The sequence below is a fragment of the Simochromis diagramma genome, unplaced genomic scaffold (assembly GCF_900408965.1).
Source record: "Simochromis diagramma unplaced genomic scaffold, fSimDia1.1 OVJJ01000618.1, whole genome shotgun sequence".
In the NCBI taxonomy this organism is placed as follows: Eukaryota; Metazoa; Chordata; class Actinopteri; order Cichliformes; family Cichlidae; genus Simochromis; species Simochromis diagramma.
The window spans coordinates 2,432,555-2,460,130 of NW_024387423.1; the positions used below are offsets into that span (position 1 = coordinate 2,432,555).

At 42.1% G+C, this 27,576-nt stretch overlaps 1 protein-coding gene and 1 long non-coding RNA gene across 4 annotated transcripts; both read left to right on the forward strand.

Moving 5' to 3' along the window:
• The first annotated feature begins 1,380 nt into the window (after positions 1-1,380).
• LOC120722345 lies at positions 1,381-9,842 on the forward strand. 2 transcript variants are annotated; one of them, XR_005693409.1, is made up of 5 exons: positions 1,381-4,913; positions 4,988-5,173; positions 5,395-5,553; positions 5,789-5,922; positions 6,053-9,842. It is a non-coding gene; the product is annotated as an uncharacterized LOC120722345 (long non-coding RNA). The 2 variants fall into 2 exon arrangements; XR_005693408.1 differs by having other exon boundaries at positions 4,988-5,553.
• Positions 9,843-15,050: 5,208 nt separating this feature from the next.
• Positions 15,051-27,207, forward strand: im:7147486 (zinc finger protein Xfin). Of its 2 annotated transcripts, XM_040012964.1 has the most exons (3): positions 15,051-15,289; positions 18,065-18,129; positions 22,763-27,207. In XM_040012964.1, exon 3 carries the CDS (start codon positions 22,818-22,820, stop codon positions 25,827-25,829), a length of 3,012 nt encoding a protein of 1,003 aa, XP_039868898.1. In that variant the 5' UTR covers positions 15,051-15,289; positions 18,065-18,129; positions 22,763-22,817; the 3' UTR covers positions 25,830-27,207. The 2 variants fall into 2 exon arrangements, with proteins under 2 accessions (XP_039868898.1, XP_039868897.1); XM_040012963.1 differs by lacking the exon at positions 18,065-18,129.
• The last annotated feature ends 369 nt before the right edge of the window (positions 27,208-27,576 follow it).

Consider the following 27,576-nt stretch of genomic DNA (forward strand, 5'->3'; position numbering starts at 1 on the left):
CGTTACGTATTTAAAATACAAAATATGAGTAACTGTATTCCATTACAGTTACCGTTTAAACAGGTGGTATTCAGAATACAGTTACTTTGTTGAAATAAATGGATTACACTGCGGTACTTTCCTGTTTCATATTGTCGCGGGTCAGGACTGTTTGGGTTTTGTTTGACAGCTATGTTCTGTTGTTCCAGGCGGCAGCGTTACGGTTGCCATGGTTACAGGGCGACACTCTCTCTCTCTCTCTGCGACTGTGTGTTTCCTGGGTGAGAGAGCGCCTTTTCGTTGTTGTTGTTGTTGTTGTGCTAAGCTAACAGGCAGAATGCTACAAGCATAGCTCTAAAGAATGTAGCATCATAGGCAGTGTAGTCCGTGTTGCAGGGAGAATGGACTGCCATACACGTTATGGGTCTGTGAGCGCGAGGAGGGAGAAAAAGGGGAGTGGAAAGGTACGAGTTGTCATCGAGGAAAAACGGGAGCTGGAAGCATGTAAATATAATAATAACCACTTCAGCCAAGAAGAGTGCCTGACGAGCCCAGTTGTAAGTAAGCTATTAAGACTCGACTGTACACCGTGTTCGTGTTTTCCTCCGAAAACAATAAGTTCCGTTGGAGCAGCCTTTCAACGCCTCTCTCTGTCTCTCACAAGAAAAGTTGACCCACACAACAAAGTAAAGCTATTTTTCGGCTACGAGCCGACAGGGACCCCGCCGTATTAGTCAGAGGTCCCTTTACTACAGTTCGGAGTCGCGGACCTTCAGTAATAGTAATAAATCACACAGCAATAGTACATTCACGTTGGTGTAAAAAGCATGATAATATATTAAGTAATCCAAAGTATTCAGAATACGTTACTGTCATTGAGTAACGTAACGGAATACGTTACAGAATACATTTTGGGGCATGTATTCTGTATTCTGTAATGGAATACATTTTAAAAGTAACCTTCCCAACACTGAATATACATATGAAAAAATATGAAAACAAAAAGAAGATGCACATTCTCTGTCATATGGGCCTGCATGAATAAACTTTCTGAATCCTTTATCATCCGCAACTGAAAGTAGTTGTGGATGATTACTATACCTTTCTAATGTGACGTTGTTGTCCCTGGATCTCTTTTTCTCTCTTTCCCTCCTGCTCTTTTCCTGTGCTACTGCGACTGTAACTACCGCCCCCCCCCCCTCCCAGCGCAAAGCACAAGGCTCGCGTGCGGAGTGAAGCGGAAAAAAAGTGCGAGAGACAGGGTGAGAGAAAGAAAAAAAACCCCACGGCTCCCAAAAAGGAGCCGGCTCGTGTCGTTCACTTCAAAGAGTCGGCTCTAAGAGCCGTTTCGTTCGCGACCGACACATCACTAGGGGGTAGCAGCCTAAGCAGAGAAGCCCATACCTCCCTCTCCCCAGCCAGCTCCTCCAGCTTGTCCGGGGGAACACCAAGGTGTTCCCAGGCCAACGGAGAGATATAATCTCTCCAGCGTGTCCTGCGTCTGCAATGGGGACTCCTCCTAGTGGGACATTCCCAGAACACCTCACAGGAGGTGCCCAGAAGGCATCCTTATCAGATGCCTGAACCACCTCAACTGACTCCTTTCGATGTGGAGGAGCAGAGGCTCTACTCTGAGTCCCTCCCGGATGGCTAAACTCCTCACCCTATCCCTAAGGGAGAGGCCAACCACCCTTCAGAGGAAGCCCATTTCTGCCGCCTGTATCCCTGATCTCATTCTTTTGGTCACTACCCAAAAGAAGGGTAGGGACATAGATCAACCGGTAAATCGAGAACTTCGCTTTTACACTCAGCTCTCTCTTCACCACGACGGACCAATACAGCAACCACATCACTGCAGCCGTAACACCAATCCATCTGTCAGTCCTCCGCTCCCTTCTCCCATCACTTGTGAACAAGTCCCTAAGATACTTGAACTCCTCCACTTGGGGCAGAAACTCATCCCTGACCTGGAGTAGGCACTCCACCCTTTTCCAGCTGACGACCATGGCCTCAGATTTGGAGGTGCTGATTCTCATTCCCACTGCTACACACTCGGCTGCAAACCGTTCCAGTGTGAGCTGGAGGCCATCACCTGATGAAGCCAACAAAACCACATCATCTGAAAAAAGCAGAAATGAGATTCTGAGACCACCCAAGTGAAAGCTTTCCATAACTTGGCTACGCCTAGAAATACTGTCCGTAAAAATTACGAACAGAATCGGTGACAAAGGGCAGCCCTAGCAGAGTCCATCACTTACTGGGAACAAGTCCAACTTATTGTCGACTATGTGGACCAAGCTCTTGCAACGGTTGTACAAGGATCGAATGGCCTGTAGCAATGGGCCAGACATCCCGTACTCCCGCAACACTTCCTACAGGACACCCGGTAGGACATGATCGAATGCATTCTCCAAGTCCACAAAACACATGTAGACTGGTTGGGCAAACTCCCATGCATCCTCAAGAATTCTTGAAAGGATAAAGAGCTGGACCAGTGTTCCATGACCAAGACGAAAACCACGTTGTTCCTCCTGTATCCAAGGTTCGACTAACGGATGGACTCTCCTAGACTTTTCCAGGGATGCTGAGGAGTGTGAGCCCCCTATAGTTGGAACACCCTCTGGTCCCCCTTCTTAAAGATGGGAACCACCACACCGGTCTGCCATTCCAGATGTACCACCCCTGATCTCCATGCAACATTGCAGAGACGTGTCAACCAAGACAGCCCTACAGCTCTACAGAGCCTTCAGGAACTCATGGCAGACCTCATGGCCAATTCCAGACTGAGACAGAGTCCAGCCCCTCTCCAGGAGAATGGTTTCAGAGCCCAAGCCATGCGTTGAGGTGAGCCCAACTATATCTAGTCGGTAGATTCTGACACACTGCCTCACGCACTAACTCAGGCTTCTTCCCCAACAGAGAGGTGATGTTTCATGTCCCAATTGCTAGTCTTGATAGCTGGGGATCAGTCCGCCAGGGCCTCTGCTCCTGACCGCCGCTCAGCACACATTGCTCCTGACCCTTACGACGCTTCCTGAGGGTGGTGGGCCTCCAGGAGGATGGGCCGATGTACTTTTTTCGGGCTGTGCCCAGCCAGGCCCCATCCAGACGCTCACCCTCGGGCACCCTCTCCAGGCCTGGCTCCAGGGCGGAACCTCGATAACCCTATCCTGGACAGGGTGAACTGTACCCTTGGTCTTTTACTCATAGGGGTCTTCTGAAGGCTCTTTGTCTGGCCCTTCACCCAGGACCAATTTGCCATGGGAGACCCTATCAGGGGGCAAAAGCTCCCAGACAACATAGCCCCTGGGATCCCTGGGCCACACAAACCCCTCCACCACAATAAGGTAGCGAGCGATTCATGGACGGGAACATATCCGGAGAATAAGTGCGTTACAAAGTCTTGTTTGGTGCCAGCACTAGTGTGTCAGAATGACTAGCTAGTGCTTGGCGAAAATACAAATTGTAAAGGATTGGATTATGAGTTAATTTCATTGTTGTGTTCTCAGTGTCATTGTGTCCAGAATTGCCACACAGTGTTGGCATAGTTGTTCCACACCTGCAACAATGTGATTTACCGAGTGTCCTTGAAGGTGTAATAGTCTAGAGGCTATTAAGCTTGTCAATCATATCAGCTATCTATGACAGAGAGTCTGTAGGAGAACATGCTTGTTGTTGGATGAGAGTGTATGGGGGGTGGGAGTTATGGAGTGTGTGTGTGTGTGTGTGTGTGTGTGTGTGTGTGTGTGTGTGTGTGTGTGTGTGTGTGTGTGTGTGTGTGTGTGTGCGGGAAAAAGGAGCGTGACTTTAAGAGGAGAGAGAGGGATTGTTTTGATTCTTCAGGGAGCGCTTTTTTCTGTTTTGGCGTTGGCTATGGCCCACAGTAGCCTGTGTTACCATTCCTAATAAACAGCCGGTAAACTGAATACCGAACACCTCTGTCTTCTGTGGAGGGACGATACAATACAAAGTCCTCTGTATGTGGTCTGTTTAGCTAACCTTGTCACGCATTTTTAATGCAGTCAGGGCATCTCAGCTGTTTTCCCTTTAAATCATAATTTGCTTTATCAAACTTTCTTGTATGTCTTGGTAAAAATGCTGGTGAAGTACAACCAGCAGCAGAACTATATCAAGCTGGAGGCCTTGGAAGGACAGTTTGAATTTCTCGAATTCCACGAAAAAGGTGTTCAGTTTTATTGTAGCTTCTGATAGGGAAAAATTTTAGAAACAGATTTGTATTGTTTTAAACCTTGCCTTTAGCAAACTGTTTTGTAAATTAAGGAAACATGTATTGTATATGTATAAAAAGCAAATCATTAACTTTGAAATTTGGACTTTAGGTTCTGCAAGGGAAGAAATGTACCTATTTAATGGTTACTAAGTGGTGGCTTAATGCATTTAAAATGGACAGTCTTTACCAGTGACCTATACAAAGTGCTGCCTCAAAACCACATGAATTTTTATCTTACAGTTATTGAGAGATTTTTCGTGCCCCCTGATTCAGAAGTCATATACAGGGATGCAACAGGGACAGAAGCTGATGTGGAAATAGTCAGGGCCTTGTTGGACAAGGCAATGTTGTGCTGACTGTCAGAAGTCAGCGTGAGCTTGAAAGGCAGGTTTAATCAGTCTGTTGGTGAAGACATACTACAAGAGTATGAAACAACAGAAATGCTAACTGATGCCACAAGAGGACAAATGGTTAACATCCTGGTGGCTCACATGATTGTGAGTGGGTATATATGTGGGTATATGTGTTTCAGGGTTTCTTTTTATTTGTGCCAATTTTCTGCATGGCCGTGGCATACATTTTGATGAATAATTTAATATCTCCTCTCAGACACCTCCCCACAAAAGCAGTCAGAGAGAAGTATCCTCTTGGTATTGTGATGCTCTTCCCTTGCCTGAAGAATCCATATTCTAAGAAAGGCTATGTAAGTGTCATTTTTGCATTTCAAAATTCTGAGTTCTATGAACTGAATATGACAATAACCTTTCTTAATTTAAGGAACAATTCTATGATTTTGCAAGCAGCACAGGATACGTTTCTTGGCATCTGAAAACAGTTCAAAGAAAAATTTGGCGAAGATCTGCGGTGCCACAGAATAGCTCTGTAGACCTTTTTCCAGGAGGCCCAAATTTCCAAAGGACTGTTAATGTTGACAGGCAGCTTGATGGGGATGCTTGCCAAGAGGTAATATCTTTGCTCAATCATACTACAGAAAATTGCCTGATTTTCTAGAAGATGAGAGAGACATTTCAAAAGCTTGTTAATGAGACAGGCAGAAGTGCTGAAATCCTCTCTTTCTTCCCAAGATTCCTGTATAGTAAAGGACTAGTGAGTTTGAAATGAGATGTTTGAAATAGCTTGACATTTCAAAGTATTTGTGTTGTTTAATATCTTCTCTGCCAAAGGTGTAACAAGATTTCATTTACCTGTTTGATGACGAGACATCCTCTAGACTGTTTCAGAAATGGGACGACGAGCTAAGCAGCTCACTTCAACACTAGAGATGCATCACTTGGTGCAGTCGGCAGAAAGTCCTCCAGGAAGTGATCTTGATGACTCAACAAGTAAGTTGTTTCTTTTTCTTGTTTTGAAGCATTTGCCATAATTTCAGGTACAGCTGCTTCATTCATGATTTTTGCGATCATATGATTAATATTAGGAAATGAGAACAACTGTGAGACAGTTTTTTTTCCCTTCAATGTTATTTGTTTGTTCAGTGAATCGCTGAAAGATTAATCTGATTTTTGTCATAAATATGAACAAGAGTTTTTAGTTAATCCTGTCACTCATTGTCCTCAGCCTACGACCAAGAAATGGCTTCCTTGCTGTTGCTGGTACATCTACTTCCACCATCTCCAGGGGAACAAAAGTCTCAAAAAATTAGTGCAATTAGTGCATGCGAGGCAATTGGGAGACTTGTACTCTTTCATGAGGTAATCATATTATTAAGGTGGTTAAAATAATTTATGTCACCTTTGTAGCCATATATAAATAATAACATAAAATACTCTACTCTGGCTGCAGGTTATTCTCATGTCTAATGTTGAGTTTCCCTATCTTAAGCCTAGTCGTGCTGCAGTTTGGGGGAACATCTCCGTAATCAGCAGGGTTGGCAACCATACCACCGCACTGTTGACCATCAGAAGAGGAAGTCTGACAGTGTCCATATCACCATAGCTAAGCATCTCATCCAATACAATGCAAACCACTCCCTTGGGGCATTTGATGAACTTTTCAAAACACATTTTGTGTTCAATATGTCTTATGATGCTACGTTGGAGAATTTTTACACATTCCTGCAGACAACAGTGTATTGTGTAACATTAATATGGGCAAAATGAGAGAGTCACCCAGATTTAAGATTTGAGAGCCAGACTGCTTAACCAGCCACTACCGCTCTCACTCAGGAAGTGAGAAGTTAAACCTATGCTGACTTGTTTCATTTATCAGAAACTGTATCCCAACAATCAGCAGTTGATTTCACATTTAAGAGTTGAACATGGTTAATATCCTAGGCCCAAATTAAAATTGTTTTGTTCTCAGCAAGGCTGTAGGTTTCAGTTCTTGACATACGCAGGTTTCCGAAAGCACCTTAACAGTGGTCATGTGTGCAATGTGTGCCTCCATTGTGGCCAAATTACAGGGGAGTGGGATTTCCAATAGGTTGGTGTCCTCAATTGTAGGATACTTGGACGAACTAACAAGTGAAATTTACTCACAAGCAAAGCATACTGCCATTTCTGCTTTATTTGTAACTGATCCCAGCATATCTGGGATAAATCAATCTTTTGACAAATTTGAAAATATTTTCACAAATCTGAATACAGAATGGAAACTAAATAAATACTTCAACCAAAATGGGGAGTTGAGCACCCAGCTGAAATAACACTGGGAGTGAGATATGACAACAGGCAAAATCCAGTACTTATGATCAAGTACTGTAAGTGATACTTTTATATATGGACCAATTTTAGAAACACTGAGGTTAGTGTGCAGAAATCCAGACATTTATGTGCTCTTAAATGAGTGTAGACCAGAACCTAGTACTTACACTGACTTCTCTGATGGAAGTTATTTTAAAACTCACTCTTCGTTTTCAGCCAAAAGACAAGCATTACAAATTCAGCTATGCTATGATGACTTTGAAACAGCCAATCCCCTCGGCTCCAAATGTAGAATTTCCAATTTATAAGAAACTTGCCCCCCAAATTTATTTTGGTTTTGAATAGCATTCATTTGGTATCACTTTTTCACATGCAAACTCTGCACAAGTACGGTTTTGATGTTACACTGGAAACATTGATCAATGGTATAAAAACACTGGAGAGTCAAGGGCTAGGTCTTCCATTTGAGGACCAGGTATATGGTACAACCTCACAGATCACTGGAGATAATCTATGAATGCACACAGTTCTTGGTTTTAATTAGTCAATCAATCAAAATCAAAATTTATTTATATAGCACATTTTTAAAGACCGAAGTACACCAAAGTGCTTTCCAGTAAAATCATGATACAGATAAAAATCACAATATAAAAATATAAATTACAGATATAAATAAAATATAAAATAATTACATAATCTAAATGCAAAGCCAGATGTAAATTACCCTAATTCGCCTTGAATGCCAGGTTAAACAAATACGTTTTTAGACGTGATTTAAAAGACTGAATGGAATCTGATGCGCGAATATGAAGAGGAAGAGTATTCCATAACCTGGGTGCGGCAACGGCAAAGGCACGGTCTCCTCTGGTCTTCAGCCGAGACCTAGGTTGCACTAAGAGCAGTTGGCCCGATGATCTTAGTGCTCTCTGAGGGCTATACAGACAGAGGAGATCAGCTAGGTAGTCAGGTGCCATATTGTTTAGGATTTTGTAAGTAAACAATAAAATTTTAAAATCAATTCGGTATTTAATAGGAAGCCAGTGTAAATTTGCCAGAACAGGGGTGATAGAATCGTACTTTCTAGTGCTGTGGCATTTTGGACCAGCTGCAAACGCTGAAGAAGAGAAGACTGTAGGCCCAAGTAGAGAGAATTACAATAATCCAGTCTTGAAGTGATGAAAGCAATGAATGAGTTTCTCCAGATCCTTGTGTGGTATATAAGGTTTAGCCTTAGAAATTAGGCGTAGTTGGTGAAAGCTGGTTTTTACCACAGTAGAGACCTGTTTATCTAGTTTGAAGGAACTATCCATGAAAACTCCAAGATTCCTAGCAGCATCAGTGAGGTGGTTAGCAACAGGCCCGAATGTGCCAGTCAGTTGTCCCAGAGGCATATTTCTATCAAAAACAATAATTTCTGTCTTCTTTTCATTTAAAGTAAGAAAGTTACGTGATAACCAGTCTTTGACATCGCTCAGACAATCAAACAGAGGATGTAGTGAAGATGAAACATCCCCAGTCAGGTGGAGGTAGATTTGAATATCATCAGCATAGCAGTGAAAAGAGACATTATGTTTTTCAAAAATGGAGCCCAAGGGCAGCATATACAGAGAAAACAACACAGGACCCAATACTGAGCCCTGGGGCACACCACAGCGAAAAAGGGCAGAAGAAGAGGAATATTTTCCCATCATGACAGAGAACGACCTCTCAGAGAAATATGATTTAAACCATGATAGAACATTTCCTTTAAGGCCTACTACTTGTTCCAATCTTGCCAAAAGGATATCATGGTCAACCGTGTCAAAGGCTGAAGTCAAATCCAATAGAACTAAGACCGCAGAGTGCCCAGAGTCGGCGATTAGAAGAAGGTCATTGAAAACTCTTAGTAGGGCAGTTTCGGTGCTGTGACGCAGTCTAAATCCAGACTGGAATTTATCACTTATACCGTTTCTCTCTAAGTGGGCCTGTAGTTGCTGAAGCACTATTTTCTCTAAAATTTTTGACATGAAGGGGAGTTTAGAAATCGGCCTGTAATTTGCTAGAGTGTTAAGATCAAGGCTATTTTTCTTGATAACAGGTTGCACGACTGCATGTTTAAAGACAGTCGGAACATAGCCAGATGACAGTGATGAGTTCATTAAAAATAAGATACAGGACCCGATTGTATTCAATGCATCCTTAATGATACGAGAAGGAATAATGTCATGCAGAGAATTTGAGCTTCTCAGGTTATTAATTATTTCCTTTAAAGTCGAGAATGACACAGGTTCAAACTGTTGAAAAACCATTGAACATTCAGAAACTGGGGCTTGATTTACTACCGGAGAATGTGGGGCCCTTAACAATGAGATTTTATCTATAAAATGATTTAGAAATTTTTCGCAGAGGGCCAGGGAGGCACCCATCGAAACATCAGAGCAGGGATTAACCACTGAGTTAAAGATTTTGAACAGAACTCGAGGATTGTGACTATTAGTCGCAATAATGTTTGACAAAAAAGAAGTTTTTGCCATTTTGGCAGCCTTCTGAAATTTAGACCGACTCATATGCAGGATGTCAAGGGACACCTGAAGTTGATCTTTTTTCCATCTCCTCTCAGCTCGACGACATTCACGTCTAAGAGTGAGGGTGGATTCATTTAGCCAAAGTTGGCGAGAGGTTTTACGGCGTTTAGTTTTTACTGGAGCCACAGTGTCCAAAATAGAAGAACATGTAGAAATAAAAGAGTTGACTACGCCATCAACCGAGAGAAGTGCATTACTGATGTCATCGTAACAGAAAGAGTTAGCAAAGGCCGCAGAGAAAAGGGCAACAGCCTCAGAATTAATCAGACGCGATAGGCTTAGTGGACCCTCAGAGTTCAGTTCCATATTGCATAACTGAACATCAAACATAACTGGGAAATGGTCCAAAATCCCAGCATCATTAATGTCCGTGATGCAAATATCCAGTCCATACGACAATACCAAGTCCAGCATATGCCCTTTAGTGTGGGTTGATTTTCTCACCCACTGAGTGATATTAAAAGAGTCAATAGGGCAAGAAAGTCCTTAGCCAATAGGTCCTCCTCACAGCATATACAGGGAGTGCAGAATTATTAGGCAAGTTGTATTTTTGAGGAATAATTTTATTATTGAACAACAACCATGTTCTCAATGAACCCAAAAAACTCATTAATATCAAAGCTGAATGTTTTTGGAAGTAGTTTTTAGTTTGTTTTTAGTTTTAGCTATTTTAGGGGGATATCTGTGTGTGCAGGTGACTATTACTGTGCAGAATTATTAGGCAACTTAACCAAAAACAAATATATACCCATTTCAATTATTTATTTTTACCAGTGAAACCAATATAACATCTCCACATTCACAAATATACATTTCTGACATTCAAAAACAAAACAAAAACAAATCAGCGACCAATATAGCCACCTTTCTTTGCAAGGACACTCAAAAGCCTGCCATCCATGGATTCTGTCAGTGTTTTGATCTGTTCACCATCAACATTGCGTGCAGCAGCAACCACAGCCTCCCAGACACTGTTCAGAGAGGTGTACTGTTTTCCCTCCTTGTAAATCTCACATTTGATGATGGACCACAGGTTCTCAATGGGGTTCAGATCAGGTGAACAAGGTGGCCATGTCATTAGTTTTTCTTCTTTTATACCCTTTCTTGCCAGCCACGCTGTGGAGTACTTGGGCGCGTGTGATGGAGCATTGTCCTGCATGAAAGTCATGTTTTACTTGGAGGATGCAGACTTCTTCCTGTACCACTGCTTGAAGAAGGTGTCTTCCAGAAACTGGCAGTAGGACTGGGAGTTGAGCTTGACTCCATCCTCAACCCGAAAAGGCCCCACAAGCTCATCTTTGATGATACCAGCCCAAACCAGTACTCCACCTCCACCTTGCTGGCGTCTGAGTCGGACTGGAGCTCTCTGCCCTTTACCAATCCAGCCACGGGCCCATCCATCTGGCCCATCAAGACTCACTCTCATTTCATCAGTCCATAAAACCTTAGAAAAACCAGTCTTGAGATATTTCTTGGCCCAGTCTTGACGTTTCAGCTTGTGTGTCTTGTTCAGTGGTGGTCATCTTTCAGCCTTTCTTACCTTGGCCATGTCTCTGAGTATTGCACACCTTGTGCTTTTGGGCACTCCAGTGATGTTGCAGCTCTGAAATATGGCCAAACTGGTGGCAAGTGGCATCTTGGCAGCTGCACGCTTGACTTTTCTCAGTTCATGGGCAGTTATTTTGCGCCTTGGTTTTTCCACACGCTTCTTGCGACCCTGTTGACTATTTTGAATGAAACGCTTGATTGTTCGATGATCACGCTTCAGAAGCTTTGCAATTTTGAGACTGCTGCATCCCTCTGCAAGATATCTCACTATTTTTGACTTTTCTGAGCCTGTCAAGTCCTTCTTTTGACCCATTTTGCCAAAGGAAAGGACGTTGCCTAATAATTATGCACACCTGATATAGGGTGTTGATGTCATTAGACCACACCCCTTCTCATTACAGAGATGCACATCACCTAATATGCTTAATTGGTAGTAGGCTTTTGAGCCTATACAGCTTGGAGTAAGACAACATGCATGAAGAGGATGATGTGGACAAAATACTCATTTGCCTAATAATTCTGCACTCCCTGTATGAATGTTAAAATCACCACAAATAAGAACACGATCATAATTTAAAAAGATAAATCCTAAAAGATCAGCAAATTCACGGATAAAATCCTTGTTGCGCTTCGGAGGTCGATACACCACCACACAGAGGGTCCGGGGGGAACCAGACAGCTCCAGTAGTTGTATTTCGAAGCTGGAATGCGAGGCAGGAGGCAGTTGCCGCACTCGGAATTTACTTCTAAAAACCGAGGCTAGCCCTCCACCCCTGCCCGCGGTCCTAGGAGAGTTAAAGAAAGCACAATCCAGTGGAAGAAGTTCCAAAAGGGAAGAGGACTCACCAGGGCGAATCCAGGTCTCCGTTAGAAACAGGACGTCCAGCCTTGACGCGAGAAAAAAGTCGTTTACAACGAAGGACTTGTTCACCAGTGACCTAGTGTTTAGCAGAGCCATTTGGAGCGTAGCCACGTTGACGCTACTAGGAGCACGTCCCAGCCGGCGAAGATTGCTGTGATCCACACCTCCTCCAGAGACCCGCTTCCAGCTCCATACAGGTGGGCACTCAACTGGTAGGACCGAGTGGGCTTGCTGGCCAGCATAGCGAATTCATCGATGACGACACAGTCTGAAAGTATACTGGGAGGGCCGCAAGATGTCTATGATGGAGCGGTAATTAATCACTCCATGTGCTTTTAAATAGGCTTTAATACGAACGCGAAAACCACTCCGTTTACCCCGTTTCCTATATCGTTTCTTGTGTGGTGGAAAAAAAGGCAGGTAGTATGTGCAGGTGGAAGTATCCGTTCGAGACCGGGAAAAATTCCCTAAGTTCCAATATAGATCCGGCTTTTGATGATTCAAGGGTTGAAGATTTAAAAGGGTTTGTCGATCATAGGCAATTAGAGCAGTAACATCCAGAAAGCATATAGAAAGTAGTAAGGCAAAGAGTAAACAACACTCAGGAAGACGGATCCAGAGACGGCTTGCCATACACACTGGCGCCATCTTGATAGTCATTCAGTAGCAGTCATTTCTGTCACCTTTGTTTGATTTAGAAGAATGATCATCAAAAAGGTACACAGTGAGGATGATCCTTCCTGAAAAAGATGTGTTTGAAATGCATTGCCAGTCTCTGTAAGAAAACCCACATTTGAAGGCTTTATAAGGGTTGAAAAAAAATTCCACACTAAATTTACTTAAGTATATGCAGTTTGTAATAACTACTCATTTGATTTAATGCATGATCTTCTTGAGGGTGTAGCTTAGTACGACATCAAATAGCTTTTTTGAATATCTCATACAACTCGTCATGTCAGAACATGACTTGCTTTCCAGGATTTATGTTTTGATTATGGATCTTTAGAACAAATAAAAAAGTCCAACAAAGATTATTTCGGAGAGGGCATTGGTTTGAATTATATTCAGATGCTGTGTCCTGTTTGAAACATCCCATTGTTGTTTGGTGACAATATTCCTGCAGGAGACAAAAACTGGAATTTGTTGTTATGATTACTTCAAATAATGAACATAGTTCGCACCATCTCTGGATATATATATATATATATATATATATATATATATATATTAGGGGTGCCACGATATTCATATCGATATTGAACCGTTCGGTACAGTGCTTGCGGTTCGGTACGCATATGTATCGAACAATACAAAATTTTTAATTTATTTTATCAACTTTCCTTCTGACGATGCTGTCTGTGTTGAGCGCTCAGTGGATCTGCGCTGGACAGTGCAGCCTAGGTGGAGTAGTCGAACGCAGATTCACTGAGCGCAGGGCAAGCTAGCGAGACAGAAGTTAAGCTCTCCTTGCAACATGGCAAATTGAACCTCCCCCACCCTAATTCAGATGTGGCGTTTGGAACTATTTTGGTTTTCATGTGAAGTATGATCCTGAAGGTAAGCGCGTCATGGACAAAAGTAAAACAGTACGTCGGATGTGCCACGCAATGCTCAATTACATTGGTGGGAACTAGTGCGTTAGCGCAGTTAGCTCGTTGACGTGTTGGCCGTCCAGCCCCACGCACGGGGCGATCCGCGGTAGCTCGTTAATGGAGATTTGCCGTGTTGTGGCGTTAACGTCATTTCAATGAGATTAACGCTGACAGCACTAGTGGGAACACAACGAATATGACTGCACATTTACGCCGACATCATTCTAGTGCAAAGACAAGTGGAATCAGACAAAAACAACAAGCATGCATGCTACAAACTTTACCCGAGTCATTTAGACAGCCATTAGCACATGATTCTCCTTATGGGGACCTGATATGTTTAATATGCTGCTGAGAATATAGCCCAGAAGAAGCGTATAGTATAGCTTTTATTTTGGAAAGAGCCATTTCTCTGTAATAAATTCTCTTCTCCAAAGATGAGTGATTTCTCAATCAGATAGATTTATTTTTTTATTACTTTGTTGTTTCAGCAACATTAAATTTAAAAACTGTACTTTTGAGTTAAAATATATATTTATAATTTTAATAAATGACAAATTAAAAAGGCATGAACATTTTTTTGTATCGAAAAAATATTGAACTGTAACACCAAAGTATCGAACCGAACCGTGAATTTTGTGTATCGTTGCACCCCTAATATATATATATTTATAGCATTTGATTGTTGACCCCACATACTATTTAAGTACTTGTATCTACATAGAAACTTGATACCTAAGCATCATTTTATGAGCCATTACCCATCTTCTGTTAGGAAAATTGGCCCCTTATTACACATGTGGAGTATGAGGTTTGAAGCCAAAGTGAAGGTGTTTAAAGATTCTTTTAAACATTTCAAAAATGTAACCAAATCACATGCTAAAAAGCATCAGATAGCCAGTGCTTATCACCAGGAAACCTTCACCCTAAAACAAAATGAATTTGGGCCAATTAAATGTTTTTCTGTCAGAGACGAGAATGTGGTCAGCAATTAAGTTCTTAAAATGATTTCGTCAAAATAGCTTTTCTCAACTACTTGCGTTAAAGTTGATAGTTTAGAATATAAAGCTGGACTTGTTGTTTGCGGTACCATGGAAGAAAATATGCCTATCTTTTGTCAAATAAGTGATATACTTTTGGTAGAAAATCCCTTTTTTTAATAACCATTATCATGCAGTCAGTACTGTAAAGTGAGGAAAGGTGAATTATTAAAAATATCTGAGTTTAAATTTCATAAACCACTTTATATGCAAAGCTTGTACAATGTTTCAGATGAAAGTTTGTATATTGTACCTTAATTTTCATTAATAGTGTTAAATATTTAACTATTTTGAAAGTGTTAATTTACATCTGGAGAGTGTGGAGCTATAAAAAAAAACCCTGAAAAAGTGTTGAAATCAACACTTTGATAGTGATACTTAATTCACCTTTTTTTTTAAAAAAGTGAACATTTGCTGAGTGTAAAATTTCTACAGATCTCGGTGTGTAGTGTGTTGTTTTGTGGGACTGTGTGCTTCATATGCAATCTGAACTCTAGTACAGATACAGAGCCAATCCGGCACGCGGCCATGGGGGCACAGGGTAGGCGCTGCTAGAGGCTTTCCGTTAACTGCGCACGCGCAGTGCAACCCCTTCCGCGCTTGCTGCAGCTGCAGCTTTCCGCTCAGTGCTCTACCTTCTGGCACAGCATCACATTTGTTCACCATAGAGCTGGGTTGAGCTGAGCTTTCCTTCCCTTCCCTTGAGAGTTCGTTCCTTGCGTGGACAGATGTCTACCGAGCCATTTCCTCTCCTTGTTCCCAGCCTTTGTGATTCCTCGTCTGCAGAAAACGTTCGCGCTCCTGTGACTGGTGAGTACGTGAAGATAGAAACGGGCGGTTTCTGTGGAGCTGCTGCTTCGTAGGTCATGGTAGCTAGCTTGCGAGCGTTAGTTAGTTATTCATTTCTTGGGCCTACTCGGGAACGTGGCCGGGCACCTCCTCCTGGTTAGCTTTCACTAGCAAACCCCCTTTGAGGTGTTTCAGCTAGACACTGTTTATGTACGGTGGGCGCAAATGTCAAGCTAGCTATCGGATCTAGCAAAAGCTCTCATATGTTTCAGTTGGAGCTGTTTAAGCATTTGTTAGTGCAAAAGTAAGTTGGCAAAACATTGTAGCTGTGTTTGTTAGCAGTGCGTCCAGCATTAGCAAACTAACTTACACAGGTAACGCTATTATTCTTATATTACTTAGCAACGACCCTGTCAGTGTGCATATTTATGCTCACCTTGCATTGAGTGTCTTGGCTGTAGTTGATCTTCTTGTTTATAGTCCGATAATGCAAGCAGCAAGTCAGACTGGCCTCCTCATGCTTGAACTTCAAATATTCAAAATATTCATAACATGATTATGTGTCATTACTTTAATTAATAACATTTTTAAAGTTATTGTGTTGCACATAGAGGAAACACTTTATGGTTAATGTTTCCCTAGAATTAATGTCATATCAATGACATTAACCTTTTTTGTTTTTGAGTGAAATCTGTGGCAGTTTTTAGGTTTCATCCATTCTTTGCCACATTAAAATGCACATTAAATTAAAGCTCAGTACAGAAAGTAAGGAAACTTCTTTGGTTAATTATTTGTTTGTTTTAATGCTTCTTGGCAATAAATCTGATATTGTTGGAAAGCCTATTTATTTTCCCTTAAATGGTGCCATATTTGTTTGGAAACTGCATTTGTGGGTTGAGCAGCAGAGTTGAGTATATAAGTTGCGCCCGTGGGGAAAAAACGTGCCAAACCTAGTCTGGGACTGACGAGAAGACGTCATCTAAGATGACAACGTCACAGAGCAGGGTTTATCAGAGACTACTTCCACAATTTAGAAGTGAGAGGATCCCTGCAGTTCTGGCCTCAACCTCACCGAGCACTATTGAGATCAGCTTGGGCGTATTGTCGTGCTAGAGTGACCAACACAACTGTATAGAGATTGACAGACCACGTGACTTTCGCGCATTGCATGCTGGGAACTCGTGGCAAAACAATTCAAGTACCGCATCAAATGCAAGCATTTGCAGCACCGCAAAACGTTCATTCTCCGGTTCCAATACCTTCTTGCTTTTTCTTTGCCCCCCCCCATAAAGGAATGTACAAAACAAAGGAGAACAATGCCAGTCCGTACAAAGACAGACTTGATGAAAAATCAAAGAAAAGATACAAGGAAAAAGTCAAAGGAGTGAAAGGTTTAGACCCTTACGAGCACACAGAGTGGACAAAAGACGTTAGCGTGCTGCCCAACTTTCACCACGCTCATATTTATAATTATACGGTTCTTGGAGTGAGTGCATACACTCATGAAGTTTAGTAACTTCAGGTCACTGCAACAAGCCCAGGTACAGTTTACCGACGGATGGGTACAGGACCTTGAAATGCACCGTGTAGAACGAAAGACCATCGTACATATCGTAAGTTTACCAGTTTCACAAATCGTCTTCATAAATACACATTCGTTAACCGTTTATTAATAGGACCTTTGAGCTCAACGGTAGTTAATTAGTAGTGGAAATAATTTCTTGTATGCATTACAGAAATGTAGCAGTGACAATAATATTGTATGCTGTAATCCTACTGGGCAATTAGTGATACAAAAAACTGTTTTATCCTGTGAATAAAAGTATATGTTTTTGTCAATGTACCATGGTAATAACAGAAGCGAAACGCAATATTGTGTCAGGACAATTCATTATTTATGCACAATAAACAAAGGAGCATAGCGCGACAATTTCTGTTCAGCGCCAGACTTGCTTGTAACCTATATCACCAATTATGTTATGAAAAATGACGTATTAACTACTACAAAACTCTGACCTTTGTGGAAATGTTTGGAGCAGACTAACCTGTGAGCTGGAGTGTTCTGAGACGTTATATTTGGTCTTTGATGGGCTGCAATCCAGGCCATCCGTCGCCTCTTTGTTACTTCGGAAACATGGCTCGAACAATTTCTCTTCAATGACGTTATCCGATAACAACTGATCTCTTTACCTGTCGGCTTCCCGTGGCTGTCATACAATCCGCTATTGCAGTTAATAATACAGCAGCTTCTTGCCATTTTTTTGTGTTTCTTTTTATCGCTGTGTAACTGATTTCAATTGAAAGCCTGCGTGCGCTAGTACCGCTTGCCACGAGTTCCCAGAATTCTTTGCGGTTTTACCCCTGAATGACGTCACATTTTCAATCTCTATTGGCTGACTATCCCACGCAGCTTTCTATTATCTTTGCCACATCAGTGTTTTGATTTCTGTAAAAACTGTAAAAAGCTGTAGGTGAAGTAGAGTGACAAATTCTTGGCAAGAAACATTTTTGCAACCCTAAATATCCCAGCATTGCCAGTATAAATGCACAGCTATTTGGTCCATAGAAGTGCGATCACTTGTGACTTAAAATAACATTTTTGATATGGCAGCAAGGTTAAGAAAGTGTTTGAATCTGCTTAAGGCAAAGTAACAATAAACATGTTGGAGTCAAACAAATCTTTAAGAACACAAAATATGGTAAACAAAATAAAGGTAACAGCAGCTACAAATGATTGGTGTGAAAATTCAGTAAGTGACTGTCATCACTGTCTTCTTTCAACTGCTCTCTTTACAGCTTGCGACAGCAGATCATCTGCCTTCATCTATCCCTAGCATACTCTTCTGTTGCATCAACCCACTGTACGTTGTCTTTTACTACATGCCTCTTTTCTGCGTGGTTTGCAACTCCATCTTTAACATCCTTTGTCCAGTATATCTACTGTCACTCCTCTGCACATGTCCAAAACATCTCAGCCTTTTCTCCTTTGCTAACTGCTCTATCTGAGCTGCCCCTCTAACATATTCATTTGAAATCTGGTCCACCCTGGTCTCTCACAGTGAAAATCTTAACATCTTCATCCCAGCTTCCTGTTTACATCATAGAGGTCTCACTACCTTCTCTTTCAATCTCGGTGCTGTCCTTCTATCACAAATCACCCCTGGCACTCTCTTCTTCACCTGTTTTGCACACATTTCATTGCTTTCAGCTATTTTCGGCTACTCCCGTATTGCCACAGCAGGTAGCTATCCATGTTTGACTTGGCAGATTTTAATGCCAGATGCCCTTCCTGATGCAGACCCTAAAGGATTTGTCTCCTCCCCGGACACTGTCCATCACTTTGCATTTTGCAAATCATAGAACACTTTATGTTGGTTTCTCCTTTAATTTATCACCCTATCTGTATCAGCTAAGAGATTTCCTTTTCTTTTTTTAAAATATTTGGGTAGTGTAAAATTAATGATGGGACCTGTGTTGATTTGCATTACATGTGAGTGGCTGTGAGTGAGTGCAGTTTATCGCATGACCAAACATGCAGCCATCTGGTTTTGCTCAGCAGCACAGCTTTGTTGAGGCTCTCCCAGTTGGGCATGCTTCAGAGGCAGAATCACAGTATCACAGGTCTGCACATTTTTTTCCTGCTGTCAGGAGTAAGTGGAAATGCACCTCATCATGCCAGTGGAAATGAGGGTCAGTCTGTAGCTTGAGGACCTGATCCCATTTCTGCAGAAAGACCTGATAGATTCTTCTGCAGTCCCTCCAATCTAGGGCATGCTTCATCTGCTCTGTAGAATGAGGTGTTGGGAGGAAAGACCTCTGCAAAAGGCAGCTCTGTCCAAGCGTGTCTTTTACCACATATTTTTTTATGGTTTCAAATGTATCGCTTCTTTTTTTGGAGTAGACATGATAAAGCATTAATATAGTTTGGTCATAGTCACTAACATCCCAAATGACAATGGGTCTCATTAATAGTGTTTCCTATATTATTTGTTTTTCCCTTTTATTCATATATATATATATATATATATATTAGGGGTGCAACGATATTCCTATCGATATTGAACCGTTCGATACAGTGCTTTCGGTTCGGTACGCATATGTATCGAACAATACAACATTTGTAATTTATTTTATCAATTTTCCTTCTGACGATGCTGTCTGTGTTGAGCGCTCAGTGAATCTGCGTTCGACTACTCCGCCTAGGCTGCACTGTGGAGCGCAGATCCACTGAGCGCTCAACACAGACAGCATAGTCAGAAGGAAGAGCGCAGGGCAAGCTAGCGAGACAGAAGTTAAGCTCTACTTGCAACATTCAGATCTGGCGTTTGGAATTATTTTGGTTTTCATGTGACGTATGACCCTGAAGGTAAGCGAGTCATGGACTAAAGTAAAACAGTATGTTGGATGTGCCATGCAATGCTCAATTACATGGGTGGGAACTAGTGTGTTAGCGCAGTTAGCTCGTTAACGTGTTGGCCGTCTAGCCCCATGCACAGGGCGATCGGCGGTAGCTCGTTAACGGAGATTTGCCGTGTTGTGGCGTTAAGGTCATTTCAACGAGATCAACCTGAAAGCACTAGTGGGAACACAACGAATATGACTGCACATTTACGCCGACATCATCCTAGTGCAAAGACAAAAACAACAAGCATGCTACTAACTTTAGCCGAGTCATTTAGACAGCTGTTAGCACATGATTCTCCTTATGCTGCTGAGAATATAGCCCAGAAGAAGCGGATAGTATAGCTTTTATTTTGGAAAGAGCCATTTCTCTGTAATAAACTCTCTTTTCCAAAGATGGGTGATTCCTCAATCAGATACAGGGCTTGCAATATCGCTAGCCCGACGTCCTGGAGCTAGCGATTTTTTTCAGTCGGGCTACCAAAATCTATCTCTTCCCTGCCCGTCGGGCTATTGTAGGAAGGAAAAATATATGTCAATGCTTTTGCATTCTTTCAGAAATGTAGCTGGGTAATTATGTCATTGGCATCAGTGAGCCACTGTCAATATGTGACATATTGTAGTCGCGTTTGAATTTGCACTTGTTTTTTTGCTTTCACTTTACAATCGTGTGAACTGTGTATAGAGAGCGACAGCACTGATCTGTGAGTGATGATAATTTGTGCACCAATTCCTCTGACATCGTCTTATTAATCGTTAGCTTACTATGCAAACATGACAAGTGAAATCTCCCGCAGCTTAAACATGTGAGAGGTTGATCGCGCAGAGAATCGCTGAGCTTATGCGAGTGCGTGTGTAAAAGCAGCACGATATATATTTTAGTTCTGCTGAGCCAAATAAGACAGGTCAGGGTGAAGAAGTGACAGCCAAAGAAAAGCTATGACAAATCAGACTATAAGGCAAAAAGAAAGTGCAGCTTTATGGTTTCATGGACAAAATAATTTCTGTGGCTGCAATATGACGAGCTAAATAACCAGGGCTGCACATAAGTGGTCCGCAGGTGCGCATTCGCTGTCAAAATAAAAAAACACGCACAAGGGTTAGGGTTAAATTTAAAAACTGTACTTTTGAGTTAAAATATATATTTATAATTTTAATAAATGACAAATTAAAAAGGCATGAACATTTTTTTTGTATCGAAAAAATATCGAACCGTGACACCAAAGTATCGAACCGAACCGAACCGTGAATTTTGTGTATCGTTGCACCCCTAATATATATATATATATATATATATATTTATTTTTTTTTTTTAGGGGTGCAACGATACTCGTATCGATATTGAACTGTTCGATACAGTGCTTTCGGTTCGGTACGCATATGTATCGAACAATACAAAATTTTTAATTTATTTTATCAAATTTCCTTCTGACGATGCTGTCTGTGTTGAGCGCTCAGTGGATCTGCGCTGGACAGTGCAACCTAGGCGGAGTAGTCGAACGCAGATTCACTGAGCGCAGGGCAAGCTAGCGAGACAGAAGTTAAGCTCTCCTTGCAACATGGCAAATTGAACCTCCCCCACCCTCATTCAGATCTGGCGATTGGAACTATTTTGGTTTTCATGTGACGTATGACCCTGAAGGTAAGCGCGTCATGGACAAAAGTAAAACAGTATGTTGGATGTGCCACGCAATGCTCAATTACATTGGTGGGAACTAGTGCGTTAGCGCAGTTAGCTCGTTGACGTGTTGGCCGTCCAGCCCCATGCACGGGGCGATCCGCGGTAGCTCGTTAACGGAGATTTGCCATGTTGTGGCGTTGACATCATTTCAACGAGATTAACGGTGACAGCACTAGTGGGAACACAATGAATATGACTGCACATTTACTAGTGCAAAGACAAGTGGAATCAGACAAAAACAACAAGCACGCATGCTACAAACTTTACCCAAGTCATTTAGACAGCCATTAGCACATGATTCTCCTTATGGGGACCTGATATGTTTAATATGCTGCTGAGAATATAGCCCAGAAGAAGCGTATAGTATAGCTTTTATTTTGGAAAGAGCCATTTCTCTGTAATAAACTCTCTTTTCCAAAGATGAGTGATTTCTCAATCAGATAGATTTGTTTTTTAAATTATTTTGTTGTTTCAGCAACATTAAATTTAAAAACTGTACTTTTGAGTTAAAATATATATTTATAATTTTAATAAATGACAAATTAAAAAAGCATGAACATTTTTTTTGTATCAAAAAAATATCGAACCGTGACACCAAAGTATCGAACCGAACCGTGAATATTGTGTATCGTTGCACCCCTAATATATATATTGTGAACAAAGATGGGACATTCTGTTGGCTTTTTGCATCAGTGACTTTGCTTTTCTCCAACCAAACAAAATTGGTCAGTGGTCATATGCAAAACTTTCTGCATTTTTTTTTTGTGCATAAATTAAGGTGATTTGTATACACATAGGTAAATAAAGCTCAAGGCTTAGTGTGTATGGGAAATGTTTCTCTATAATTTCTCCAAAGGGTTTATAGGTAGCAGGAAACTTAGAATTCTTGCTTCCTTATTGTTGTTTTGTTTTACTCGGGTTCCTGCTGGGTCAATTTAATGTTGCACTAAATTATTGTCGCACAAACACCTGCTATAATGCTAATTGGCACACTACAGACAGACTCCAGGGAATTAATTTTCTTCAAAGCTATATTAACAAGAGATTATCCAGTCATAGTTGACCACTTTTACATACAATGATAAAGGCTCTACCCTTCTGTAATCTGCAATTGGCAGACTAATACCTGACGGACACTTTCCTCCTTAAATCTACTTTACATTTTTTTTTCAGTTGCCTTTTTTCTGTGTGAAAATGTACTCTCAAACGGTTTGGGGGTCACCGTAGGTCTGCCAAACCACAGGGTTTGCTCTACACTTGGGGAACCCTGGCATCAGTACTCAGAAAAAACACATTTAACTGTGGAATTAATTGAAATAAATATGTGTGCTTGTGTTGTATACTTTTAAACGGAGACTGTCTGCTTTCTATTGCTGACATCCTTTTGTTCATGTTGTTTGTGTGATTTACAGGAATCCATCCTGTTTGACCACCTGATTGCCTGCCTCACAGGGTAAATTGGCTGCCATGATGCTTGGGCTACAGGGAAACGCTGCCAAAGTGTATCGCTGTGTGGCTTGTTCAGCCACCTTTACTGGATTGGCCTCATTGCTAGTACATCAGGCAACCCATGCCAGCCCACCCTCCAAGGTCACCTCCCCTCCTCCAACCCAGCCTAACATCAGCCCACATGAAACGCCGTTTGCAAGTACAGACTCATCCATCGAGCACCTAAGCTCGCCAACACTCTTGCCTGACAGCCCTACACCTTCTTTCTTTATTTGTGATTGTGGAGAGGAATTTCAGGACTTTGGTCTTATGCTGGAGCACAAACGTTCACATATATCTCAAATACAGCTGCTGCAGCCCCTGGATAGTAACATTGTTCTCCCCAGTGCAACAGATTGCAATAAGGATTTTCCAACCCAGCATGTATCATTCACTCCTGTAACCCAGTCCAGTTTGGCCCTTGCTTGTCCCTCTACCTCCAAGTCCCCAGCTGTTGAATTACCTACTTTAACAGCCCAAAAAGCAGATGTAAGCCTGGAGGACAATATTGCCATAGTAACCGATCCTCAAGGCCAGTGTGCTCCCCCTGAAAATGATAGTGAGGAGCAACTTCAGAACATGCCATCCACTGCCGAGCAAATAACAGAGACTGTAGAGGAAACTAATTTTGAGGAGAACACAAATGCTGTCCGCAGCTGTGAAAAAGGAGAGAATTTGCCCACAAATAACATCCTTATGAAGCTGCTCGCATCAGCGTACATGAAACACTTACCCCTTCCTCAGAGTCAGGATCAGAACGAAAACACAGTTATCCCCAAGCAGGAAGCTGTACCCGTGGATATAACACCAGGATCAAAAACAGAAGCGGCGCCAATCAATGATCTGTCTATTGCACAGTTGAGGCGACTCCTCGCAAAACCCGATATAAAGACAAAGGCTCCATCCATTAGCAGAATTCTTGAGTCCAGTAAGAAGAGGGTTGTCTCTCTGACTAAGACTTTATCTCCTGTTGTAGTTCTCGAGACTCGTCAAAAGCTCGTGGATCCTGTTGGTAACGGAACATATGGGAAATACCAGTGTGGCCGCTGTCGTAGGGTTTTTCAGAACCTGGACAGATTGACAGAGCATCATTTTTTACACAAAAAAGAGAGGATTAAGTGTTGTCGTCGATGCAAACAGCTGATCATTGGGAGACTGCCTTTGCCTGACAATCATGTGTGCCCTCAGTTCGGAAACAGGGCTCTACCGCCATCGAGCGCTTTAAAATCCAAGTTTCCATTTGCACAGAAAATAGTGCCGTTCCACAGTCTCAACAATGCGAAAAAGGTTTTCTTCTGTCCAATGTGCAAGCACAGCTATGCACGGAGGTGGAACCTCAAAACGCACAAGTGCCAAGGTCCAAGGTCAGTCCTCTCTCAGCAGATCAATCCCTCAATACAGAAGATGCTAGCACTGCAGTCCACTAACAGCATTGCCAGTGATTGTGTGGATGAAGTCAGTGCTGCATCCCAGAATTCCAAGAGCATTGCCGTGGGCACGGAAGTTACTGGCCGTATCAAGGTAGAGGTGACCTCTCCAAATGCAGAGCAGTCTGCAGTTTCACAATTGGCCTGGGCTCGCCCAGCACAGAACTTCTCCCCATTCTCCCTGAAATCTCCAGTGATGGAGCAGCACAAGGATAATTCTGTGTGTAGCATTTCACTCCAGCAAGGAGAAGAAAATAACTGGGATGCAGAAGCAGCCAATAGTGACGGTAGTAACGAAGGGCAGTGGACAATGCCTTTGGATGATGAAACGCAGGTGTTCAGTTCTGCAGAGAAGGGTGTTGATGATGAAGCGAAGAACTCCTTTTCAGTCGAACATGGTCTGCGCTATTTCGTCCGGGATGGAGTGAAACGATACCCGTGCAACAGATGTCAAAAAACCTACAGCCGTGCTTCAACTTTGAGGCGCCACCTGCGACTCTGTGGTTTCAGGCCACGTGGGTTTGGAGCTATAGCACAGGGTGGTAGTCAGGGTTTGATTACACTGAATGCCAATAATATCAAACCAATGTTTTCCTGTTTTGTCTGTGGGAAAACCTTCAACCGCAAAGATAACATGATGGTTCATAGAAAAAGATGTCAGTTTCAACGAACCATGGCAGATGTGGAAAGAGGGACTGTGCAGACGAGCTTGCCAGGCAATGGATCAGCAGAGCCAGCAAGTCAAACCCAGGAGGATGATGGAGGAAACTGGGGCATCATGTCACTGCCGTCTGTACTTCCAAGGAGGGTGACGTGTGAGTGTGGGGTCGGATTTACGTCTCCGAGACTTCTCTTGGAGCATTTGCAGAAGCATGCTCAAGAATCGTACACTTGTCCAACTTGTGGAGAAACAGTCAATTCCTGGGCAGACTATGAAGTTCATTTGCAGATCCACATGCATCCTCATCACCAGTTACTGAAGGGACTACAGCCACAGCGATCACAACCACTGTTGATTCGATTTCAGCAGCAGCAACCTCCACCGCCGCAGCAGCAGCAGCAGGTTCAGTCAGTGCACCCTCCTCCACAGAAGCAATCACACCCAGAGCCACTACCAAATCCACCAAAGAAGCAGGGGAGGATTGTGTGCACACGATGCGGGAATACTTTTGCAACTCGCTGTTCCCTCCGAAGGCACATATCATGGAATCGATGCAAAGGTGCACGGGTTACAAATCAGTTTGCAAGCCCACCCAAAAGCGTGCACTGTTCCCACTGCAACGCTGACTTTCCAAACACCATCAGTCTGATTTTTCACCAGAGGAGCGGTGCCTGCAAGCCTGCCATCAAGCCTGTCCGCTGTCCTGTTTGCCTCCGCTGGTTTGGTACAGTGGAGAGTTTGCAGAAACACCTGCTGACTCACAAACAGTCTGAATCGTACCGATGCGACGTCTGCCAGGGTACGTACCCAAACCTGAAATCACTCAAAAACCACCGCAGGAGGATTCATCGCATCATGGCTGGGGACATAAATCCAAAAACACAAGAACAGCTTACATCTTAACAGCATTTTTTTAAATTGTGTCTGTCTTGAGAGTGTTGGATTAAGAAATGAGCTCTTTTTTTATTATACTGTGTTCTTTTTGCTTTTTTGTTTTTAAACTTTACAGGATGTTGTACAGCTACATAAGGTGTTTTTTTTTAAAGTGCGATAGTAGCTTAACCCTCTTTAAAAATGTTAAAAAAAACAAAAAACAAAACGGACATACTACACATTTTAGTTTTACTAAGTTGATCCTTTTCTCTGTGCTCAGTAGCCTGTAAATGATTGAATATTTGATAACCAAACTTTTATCATCGGGTTGGTGCTGTAGCTTGTTGTTGTTCTTGGTGTTAATAAAGATACCAGTATGTGAAACAGAAAAGTTGTGAACTCTCTCAATGGACATGTTAAGTATATTGACCAAACCTTATCAAGTAAAGGGTGCTTACTTCATGTTGTCACAGTTTTATGTTTTATGCCACCTCCATCATCCTATGTGGTCTTTTGGAGTATTGTATTAATATTTCTGTAACTTAAGGTTTTCATGAATGTGATGTACCAAGATCATTAGATTGCTGCTTCATACTTAAATTGTAGGTACCCAATAGAAAGAAAACATATCTGAGATTTGCATATTTATGAGAGAATACCAATTTCTCTCCCATTTTTTTTATTTCCTTAATCTGTGTGGTCAGTTATAGCTCACTTTGCATATTACATAAGTACTAAGTGGCTTACTTACCAGGCATTACAGCTTTTCTAAAAAAGAATGGAGGAGCTCAATCCAGCCACAATTACCTGGACTCAAGGCTGCTGTCTGAACAGGCCATGTTAAAGTGTTTGTGGTATAATGGTAATCAGAATAAATCAACATGGTTGACAAATGAAAAGTACATGATGTGGGTGTGTAGTAAAGTTAAAATGCTGTGATCTACACTTGAGAGCACACTTGAGAGCACAGTGCTCAAAAGCTGTACAAACGGGATTTCAAGCAGTTTATTTAATCCCTACTTGAGGAGATTTTAACTTTATCAAATGACCCTCATTAGCAGAATTAGAAGTGCTTAATATCTGTGTGTCCAAGGCAACATTCTAGAGCAAGTGGCACTGAGTCTGCTGCCATTTCCAAGGTCTGGATTGAACATTGTAAGTCAGTGTTTTTCTTTACAGCGTGAAATCTACAATTCACTGACATAAACTGCAGCAAATGCAAAAGTAGATTAGTAACAATCAGTATAGGTATTAGTTTAAGTAAAACTCACAGGCTGTGCCTGCTGTCGGAAGGTTTAATAACATTCGTGTTAACTTGTTTGTGTAAGACTCACTTAGGCTGGATTAAACTGGATTAAATGTACAGGTCTCACTGAGCTAGTGACATGGATAAAGGTCTTACCGCACACTCACCAGACACTATTAGGTACTTTTGGTGAAGCCATTTTTGCTTTCAGAAATGCTTTATTTCTTTGTCTCAGAGTCAACAAGGTGCAGGAAACATTCCTCAGAGATTTTGGTCCACGTTGACATGATAGCATCATAGTTGCTGGAGCAACTGTGTGATGCAGCTTTGAGCTGCACATCCATCATGTGAATCTCCTTTTCTCCCACATCCCAAAGGTGCAGTGAACTCACTGCCATGTTCAAGAAACCAGTTTCAGATCATTTAAACTTTGTGATGTGTTGTTCTGCAAGAAGCAGACATCAGAAGATGGGTACACTGTGGTCACACAGGGTTGGACATGGTCAGCAACAACAGGTAGGCTTTGGTGTT

Bases quoted from the DNA above. Each gene is read 5' to 3' on its own strand.
- im:7147486 (XM_040012964.1), top strand. From the start codon at position 22,818: ATGATGCTTGGGCTACAGGGAAACGCTGCCAAAGTGTATCGCTGTGTG.